The sequence below is a fragment of the Zingiber officinale genome, chromosome 10A (assembly GCF_018446385.1).
Source record: "Zingiber officinale cultivar Zhangliang chromosome 10A, Zo_v1.1, whole genome shotgun sequence".
Lineage (NCBI taxonomy): Eukaryota > Viridiplantae > Streptophyta > Magnoliopsida > Zingiberales > Zingiberaceae > Zingiber > Zingiber officinale.
Window position 1 is genome coordinate 40,804,543 of NC_056004.1, and position 9,206 is coordinate 40,813,748.

General features: G+C 39.7%; 1 protein-coding gene across 1 annotated transcript; it reads left to right on the forward strand.

Moving 5' to 3' along the window:
* Nucleotides 1-1,375: 1,375 nt before the first annotated feature.
* On the forward strand, nucleotides 1,376-3,481 carry LOC122026174 (secretory carrier-associated membrane protein 2-like). Its single transcript, XM_042584820.1, has 11 exons — nucleotides 1,376-1,631; nucleotides 1,784-1,849; nucleotides 1,947-2,009; nucleotides 2,181-2,214; nucleotides 2,320-2,439; nucleotides 2,573-2,635; nucleotides 2,732-2,825; nucleotides 2,918-2,963; nucleotides 3,084-3,151; nucleotides 3,237-3,285; nucleotides 3,365-3,481. The coding sequence occupies exons 1-11, from the start codon at nucleotides 1,569-1,571 to the stop codon at nucleotides 3,446-3,448; spliced, it is 750 nt and encodes a 249-aa protein (XP_042440754.1). The 5' UTR covers nucleotides 1,376-1,568; the 3' UTR covers nucleotides 3,449-3,481.
* Nucleotides 3,482-9,206: the final 5,725 nt, after the last annotated feature.

Sequence of the window (9,206 nt, forward strand, 5' to 3'; positions counted from 1 at the left end):
CCTGCCGCAATTGATGCGGGGTGAGGGCTCGACATTGGTTGACTACTCTGTAGTGGTCGGAGGTGGAAGGGGTTCGGCTGCCGTTGCTAGGGCAGAGAGGGCGCGTCGGGGAGGAGAGGAAATGGTCAGCGGTGTGCGGCTCGGGAAGGAAAGGAAGATCGACTGCCGACGTTAGGGCAGAGACACGTTGCTAGTGTCGATCCTTCCTCCTGGCGACGGCTGCACTCGGCGAGGGCGGAGGATTGATCTCGAGGAAGGTGAATCCAACCAGGGCAGAAGGTGGCTAGGGCACAAGCAATCGATCGGGAGAGAGGGGGCGCAAGGAAAGGGAAGAAGACAAGAGAGGAGATGGTGGCGCTAGGGCGGTGAGGTGGGAAGAAGGAGAAGAGAGCGGCGTCGGGTTGGGAAGGAAGAGGAGGTCGTTGTTCGGCGGGGGGAAGAACTCGGGCTCGGGGAAAAGAAAGAAAAAAAAAATAAGAAAAGGAAATAAATTAAAGAACTTAGGTTTTCCTTTATTAAAGTCTAGATTACTTCCTTAATTAACTCACATATTTGAGTATTTCAAAACAGGCTTTTTCCATGTCTATTAATTTATCTCCACAAATTACCTCAATCGAACTTCAAAAAATTTTCAATTTTTTTTTTAAATTACTAAAAATTTCATTAAGACTATTTCTTAAATAATCTTATTATTTAATTATTATTATTTTGTTCGATATTTTACATAAATAATTACTCTAATAAATTTTAGAATTAATTCCCCGTTGAGTGTAGAATATTTGATTAAGTGTGTATCCTCTTCTCTCTCTATCTATCTATATATATATATATATATATATATATATATATATATATAAATATAAATATAAAGGACTAGTATACTAAGATAAATATTCATCATAATTTACTCTTCTGAGAATTTGGGATCGGGAACGTGAGATTGTTAAAGTGACGGCTTCATGTTTTATCTGGTTTTCATATATTATTTGAATATCTAGATAATACAAATAAAGTTCATACTCATGATATAGTTTCCCAAAGTGGCTAATGCAGGATTTACCTTCTCACCATTGGCACCGACCACGTGAGACCGCTGGAGGGTAGATTCCACCTTCTGCTACCACACTCATGATATAGTTATTGAAAGGCAAGTGCTATGCACTGGATTCTCAAATCTCACGCTGAGCAGTTTTTGCAGAGTTTAAATCACCGGTGATGTTGGAGGGCCGTGCCCGGCTCTATTTTACATGATGACCGGTGCTTGAGCCAGGCGAAAACAAAAAAAAATGTTTCATCAGAGTGTTCTTTTTGAATTCATAAATCCATGATTTCTTTGTCCCCTTGCAGCCCTGCCTTGTCAAAGAGCAGAGGCATTGTTGGACTGCATAGTGAGGACCGAAGCAAATTAATTTAATGTTAGGAAGCAGTTGTTTTGTTCTACTTGGCGCCCGCCGGCACGCGATCTCTTCATAGCCTTGACAAGCTCGCCATCTCCTTCTCTCGAAATTTCTATCTACAAGTGGAGAAGGTGAAGAACATAATCAAGAGACAAACAAGGTGAGAAAGACATGGCTGCAGGCAGCAGGTTCGAGGCCAATCCTTTTACCGACGACGACATTAATCCCTTCTCAGTGAGTCACCGGCACTAATCCTTTGTTCTCTTCGTTGCATGCTCGATGTGCATGTTCTTGCTAACTAGTTGCAGTGAACAAGTTGTTGAGCCCCAATCTGAATGTTTAATGTTTAATGTTTAATGATTAATGAAAATGCTCTTGCGTGGTAGCAACCTGCAGGAAGAGTATACAATGATGGTGGCGCAACTATTAATATTCCTCTCCATACAGAAAAGGTATATGCATACTAGCTTGTTGTTTATCATCTCATCATAACCTTGACCATGGCTTCAAAACAAATAAAGATTCATTTTCTCACAAATTTCTTGTCAGGAGATAAAGAGGAAGGAGATAGAGTTGCAAACCAGAGAAACAGAACTAAACAGAAGGGAAGAGGTACTTATGGATTAGTGTTGCAATGCATGTCTAGTTATCAACATCCTTTCAAATTATTCTAGAACTATGGGTTTCTTCTGGATTTAGGAATCTTAAACAGCATTCTTTCAAGTTTTATGCAGTCCAAGCACGTTTATTATTTTGACCATCATTTTCTTTGATGTTCCATAGACATTAAAACGAAGAGAAGAAGCCATAGCAAGGGGTACTGCTCTGTGGATTTTCAAGAACCATTGGATTTGTTGCAGGAAATACTTTTCCAATAATGTTGATACTGAAATTGATCTTCTTTGCTCATAAACTTTTGCAGAAGTTTTCATAGAAGATAAAAATTGGCCCCCATTCTTCCCCATCATTCACCATGACATTGCAAATGAAATCCCCATTCATTCGCAAAGGCTGCTATATGTTGCTTTCGCATCACTTTTGGGTTCGTTTAATCTAGCCTCATTCATTATCATATGTTTCATGAAGTCATGAACCTAAGTAGAACATCCCTTATACTGAACAATATACATACAAATTGTTTTTACTTCAAATTTGCCTATTTGAACGTTATGTAGGATTGACTTTATGCCTTACTTGGAATGTGATATCCACACTTACAGCTTGGCTCAAGGGTGAAGGTTGGTTTGCCAATTTATGGCATGAAGACATACTCCTTATAGTTCATTGCAGTAGCAAAAAGATATGACGGATAACATTGTTTGAATTTCTGATAGGTATTAAGATCTGGTTCCTTGCAATTATATACTTGGTTTCTGGTGTCCCAGGAGCATATTGGCTATGGTATCGTCCCCTGTATCGCGCGATGAGGTAAGAATTCTTATTTCAGAGATCTTTTAAGCAAAAATCTCAAGCATCCTGCTTCATGCCGGGTTATCTGATTTCTTTTCCACATGTTCTAGGATTGACAGTGCTCTGAGCTTTGGATGGTTCTTCATTTTCTATCTGGTGTGGAAGTTTACTTGCGCAGTCTCCATATGCTATTCACTATTCAGTGGCATTTTCCTTAATTTCTTTTTCCATTGACAAGTATCTGCAGATCATTTATGTATCTCTCATGTGTGGCAGATTCATCTAGCCTTTTGCATCTACTCCGCTGTTGCTCCTCCTTTTCCTTTCAAAGGAAAATCTTTGACGTAAGAGTCAACATATTCTTTGTAAACAAGAAACAAAAAAAATCCCTAATGTATCTTAATTGTTGTTTAATTGAACTCCACCCAGTGGTTTTCTTCCAGCCATGGATGTTATTGGAGACAATGCCATAGTTGGGGTAAAGTATATCAGACAAGTAATTTGCAGATATTATGTACTAGAAAAGAAACTATTGATTGTTTCTTCATTGATTTCAGATATTCTATTTTATTGGGTTTGGTTTCTTCTGCCTCGAGTCACTTATCAGCCTTTGGGTCATTCAGGTAATGTGTCTTTCTTAGATCTGCATCATCTAATGCTAGAAATCACTGGATTCTCCAATGTTGCAGCTCAAAACGAGGGCAGGACTGATCGGTTTGTTTCACTTGTGTTATTGCAGCAAGTATGCATGCACTTCAGAAGAAGTGGAAATGGAGAGGCATGAATTTAATCATTTCCCTGAAACCAGAAAAAAAGAAAAATCAAATCCAGCTTAATTGGACTGTAAAATCATTTCCTATGCCGGAAACAGTTATCTAAAATCCGTGAGTGTTTGCTGGTATTTAGCACTGTAAAATCTCACTGGATAGTTGGTAATTATTTTTATTCCATAATCAGAAGGTCATTGTTGACTCTCTTTTTTTTTTAATTTCTTTCTACGAATTACCAAATAACTAAATCATTATACAGTTTTAAAAAATAATTAATAACAAGATGAAGACAATGAAATATAGTCATATTCACTCAAAAACGAGAGATGATTGATTCATACAAGATAGAATTAACAACAAGATCTTGATCAGGTTAGGAAATATATACCATATAATAGACAAACATATAGGAATACTAAGGACTTCATTCTCGGTCATCATGTCCATGTCCTTCCAATCTCATGCATAGGTCTTTCCCCAAAGTTCTCTCCAACCTGAACTTGTGCGAGTCAAAAAAGATCTTTCAATTAACTTCAGATGTATAATTCTCTTTCAACAGATAATAATCAGGCTTCAATCTGGTCCCCAACAGCTCAAGTAGAACACCATCCTCAGTGATTCCTCTGAAGGCACCCTGCTCTCACTGTGCCTGCTCTCACTTGTAGGGCAACCCTTGCTGCATGGTTTGACCTTCACTTGAGCCGCTGATCCATTAGCGGACAGGTTCCATTTGAGCCCTGAGGAGCTTGGCCTGCTAGCTTGGCTTTTGAGCTCAAGAGCCACCCCAAGCAGAAGAGCTAAGCTAAGCTTGTTTTTGCAACCTATCCTCATGTCTTGAATTCGTGTGGTGCATGAAGAAGAACCACAAGCTTGCACGCTCTTTATATAGAGAACACTAAGCGGCCAAGTGACCGGAAGGAGATTGGGTCTGAACCATAAAGCCAATGGTTTCTCCATTAAAAACCACTGGCACAGACCATTGTTTCCTTAAGCGACAAGAGCGGTAGCCAGTCTTTATCCTGTTTGTTGAATTTGTGGCCCTTGTTTTCTCGTGGGCATTTTTTTTTTTCAATACCATTTGGATTGTGGCTAGCTACAATTGAATGGATCTTAAATGCAACGTCTCTTGATTGTCATTTGTAAACTTCATCCCTTTCAGTCCCTATATATAAAAGTTGGCAAGCACTTTTGCTGGCTTGAATTCACCTTACTAGTCTAAGATAGAAATTATGTTAGCCATCTTAAATAGTTGAGAAAGATACGATTTGTTGATGCTGATGTCAATAAAAACAAGAATTGTTATTGTTTTGCATTTGCCACCGACATGGCGATCCATAGGAGGTGTCACAGGGAGGGCCAAAAAGTCAATGTAACAAGTGAGGTAGCAGTCAAAGTCAAAATTGAGGAGGGGAGATACACTGCTCTGATAATGATCAAGTTGATCGAGAGTGGATAATTCATTTTACCAAGAAAGCTCTTATCATTTCTAAGCCTTATCAAGCGGGTTTAGAGTAGAGTCATCGCCCGACACTTAGGTACCCTTTTTAGTTTTTGAGAAATCGTGTTATAACTCAGGCATCCTGTTGCTCGGGGGATAAATTACCGAGTCATCAATCAGTAGAATTACTGTATTAACTCGATATGTTATTATGATCTACATTAAATGTCCAACGTCATTTATATTCAGTGTTCATTATAGGCTTATATATATGTGAGAAAGGGGAACAGATAGAAAAAGCAAATTAATAGTCATGTACATTTACTATGTCTTCATCATCATTAAAAATTTAGAAGGAGACGAAAGATCTCTTGTAATAAATGAACCAATAATTGACTCATTACTCTCTTGTAATAAATATTACCTTATTAATGAGGAAGGTGAAAGGTTTGAGGGAAAAATGTATAAAAAGATAGCAATAAGCACCTCAAAGGGGCATCATTTCTCTTCTCTAATTTGATTAACCTAGGCATTGCCTAAGTCGCATCAACTCTCTTGCCAATACACCAGAGAGTCCTCCTGGAGAACTTCTGAGCAGGATCAAATTGGCGTTGTCTGTGAGAATTATATACATGAACCGAGAACTTATGGAAGACACCGGACATACTATTACTCTAACGCAAGCAGAATTGGCTAAGATGGTAACATACTCTGTGAGGGATGCCCTATTGTAGAAACAAGTGGACTAGGCACAACAACCACAAGCAATAATGCCACCGGAGACAGTAAACCTACCTCCGCCCAGAATTATGCCACCTATGCAAGTAGAACAACCCCAATTGTCCAGACCGACGCCCAAAAAAACTGGGAGCATAGGGTTACAACAATCGTGCATCTCGAAGATGTCTGATAGACAGAATCATTGGCTGGGAGTACTCCTCCGCGCCCTCCGCGCAACTCCTCTCGGCCACAGGCACCAACAAAAGGTCGATCGGGAAATATGGTTATATCTCCTTTCATCCCCAATATTCTGGAAGATTCGTTGCCTGACCATGATAGACCACCTACTATTGGGGAATACAATGGCTCAATGGATCCTAAAGATTATATCTGTAAGTTTGAGAATATGTTGTTGCTACACTAGTATTCAGATGAAGTAAAGTGTAGAGTATTCCTAACTATACTCTCAGGGCTGACACAAAGATGGTTTTCTAGACTCCCAGTGAATTCCATCCACTTAAATAGGAATTCAAGAATATATTTTTACACCATTTCGCTAGTAGTAGGAGGTATCACAAAACCTCCATAAATCTATTTTCCTTGAAGTAGAAGCCAAAGGCGACATTGAAAGACTATATTTAGAGGTCTAATAAGACGGCACAAGATGTCCCATCAGCCACGTCGGAGATACTCATGAGTGCATTCTCGTAGAGCCTTCTAGAAGGAGATTTTTTTTAGATCTCTAGTGAGAAAGCCCCCCGCTAATTTTGATGATTTATTTGGCCGATCAGTCAAATATGTTAACATGGAAGAAGTTCAATTTACACGGAGAAAAGACCCAGGAATTCCAAACCAGCTGGATATCTAGCCCAAATGGAGAGCACCTCCTCCTCTTCCTTTGAAAGCAAAGGAATCTTACCCGTATAAGTACAAGGAACACCGAGCGGAAGGAGCCATTCAGAGTGTAGAGACAACTCTTCTAGCCCCTCATTTGGGTCCTACACCTCCAAAGTAGGAGTGTTTATGCACTTATCATCAGTCTCGGGGACACGCCACTGAAGATTGCTATACCTATAAGAATCACTAAAAAAGAGCTACCACTCGAACATGGCATAGAAACTCACAGTATGTCTCCTCTTGGTCAAATCAACCCAGTTGGGATAGCAGCCGGTCGGCGCTAAGGGAGAAACAAGAACAAGAACCCCCGAAACGACTAAGAGAGGCTTCACAGTCATTTGAAGAGGAGGAACATAGAAGACAAGAAAAGGGGAAAGCTATCACTAGGGGATCACTGAAAGGCCTAATCGAGTTAATCTCGGGTGGACTAACTAATGGAGACTCCAATCGACTGAGAAAAACTCATGGCCGTCGATTGGAGGTTCATGCAGTGGGGCACTAGTCAAGATCAGAGAGTTGGCCCTTCTATCAACTTTGTGCCAGAAGAACTAGAAGGGATTGAGATGCCACACGAGGATGCTCTAGTAATAGAAGCTTTAATTGCAAATTATACTGTCAAAAGGATATTTGTGGATACAAGAAGCTTCATGAATATCGTCTTCAAGAAAGTAATCGACTAGATGCAAATCGATGACAAAGATTTGCCACCATTGGCTACACCACAGATCGGGTTCACAGGACACCAAGTGCAACTGTTCGGGATGATCTCTCTTCCTTTATCACTCAAGAATGCCACTCGGGAGCTGGAAAGGACCAGAAGAACACCATTTATGGTAGCAGACACAGTCTCCTCATATAATCTCATCTTAGGGAGGCCAACACTAAATGCTTTATAAGCAGTCATTTCCACATATCATCAGGAGATCAAGTTTTCGATTGACAATCGGGTAGATGAAGTAAGAGGTGATCAACTAGCATCTCGGAAATTCTACGTAGATGTTATTCGGCTCGAGTCACGGAAAGCTCGAAGAACCATGGAGACTTTACAAATAGCGTAAGAGTTTCCAATACCTCGAGTAAATAAAGAAGAAAATCCACTCTGCTTGAAAGGAATAGAACAAGAAGAGATCTACGTACATCCCGAGTGGGAAGACGGGGTTACAAGAATATGTGCTGATCTAGCGCCAGGGTTGAAGCAGTAGCTAATAGACTATTTGAAGAAAAATTATGATTTCTTTGTATGGACACCAAAAGAGGTTAAAGGTGTTTCTCCCGATCTAATAGTGCATAAGTTAAATCTATTATTAGATTCCTGACCAGTCAAATAGAGGAGGCATTTTAGTGCAGAACATAATCAAATTATCTAAGCAGAGGTTGATCAACTCCTAGAGGCAGGATATGTAAGAGAGGTGCAATTCCCGGCCTAGCTTGCAAATGTAGTATTAGTTCCAAAGTTGAACGGTAAGTGACGAGTCGGTATTGAATTTTAGAACCTTAATAGAGCGTGCTCGAAAGAGTATTATCCTCTCCCTCGCATAGACCAGATGGTAGATTCAACCTCTAGGTGCTAGTATATTTGTATGTTGGATGTCTTTCAGGGATATCATCAAGTCTCATTGGATCCAAATGATCAAGAAAAAGTAAGTTTCGTCACTGCTGATGAAACATTTTGTTATGTCGTTATCTTGTTCAATCTCAAAAATATAGGAGCCACTTATCAGAGGATGATGGACTGGATATTTAAACACTAGATCGAGTGAAATCTTGAAGTCTACGTGGACGACATACTTATTAAGACAATTCATGTCCAAGACTTGATCATTGATATTCAAGAGACTTATACCACTTTGAGGCGGTGTGGACTTAAACTAAATCCAAAGAAGTATATCTTCAAAGTGAAGAGCAAATGTTTTCTGGGATATATGGTGATCGAGTGGGGGATCGAGGCCAACTCAGACAAAGTAGAGACTTTGCAACATATGACTCCTTCCCGAAACCTGAAGAAGACTCAAAGGTTACTGGGTCGAATAACCGCTTTATCAAGGTTCATTTCCTTAATGGATGATCAAAGTCTGCCATCCTTCAAAATCCTTTGTTAGGCTTCAAAATTTGAGTGGGATGCCAAATATTATCAAGCCTTCAACGAACTCAAGGAATATCTTACTGGATTACCTATGTTATCCAAACCAATAGTGGGTGAAAATATCTACAACCGACTAGGCAGTCGACTTAGTTTTGTTATGGGAGGAAGGCACTATTTAATACCCCATATATTTTCATAGTCATTTAGTGAAAAATACAAAAATAAGATATTTCGTACTGGAGAAATTGGCGTTAGGATTGGTCTTAACCGCTCGATGGTTAAGACTATATTTTTAGCGCATTCTATTATTGTTCTCATAAATAGCTGGCTTGGCCAGGTTCTTATTAACCTTGAAGTTTATGGGTGGCTTATAAAATGGACAACTGAGCTAGGAGAATACGACATTCAATATCAACCTCGCACGATAATTAAAGCTCAGGCTCTAGCAAACTTTATGGCAGAGGTATCCAATCCAAATTATGATGAGACCT

What these genes read in the sequence shown, in the direction of transcription:
- LOC122026174 (XM_042584820.1), top strand. Translation starts at nt 1,569, where the DNA reads ATGGCTGCAGGCAGCAGGTTCGAGGCCAATCCTTTTACCGACGACGAC. An exon ending in AACTAAACAGAAGGGAAGAG is followed by an intron (nt 2,010 to 2,180) that starts GTACTTATGGAT and finishes GATGTTCCATAG; the next exon opens with ACATTAAAACGAAGAGAAGA. An exon ending in CCCCTGTATCGCGCGATGAG is followed by an intron (nt 2,826 to 2,917) that starts GTAAGAATTCTT and finishes CACATGTTCTAG; the next exon opens with GATTGACAGTGCTCTGAGCT.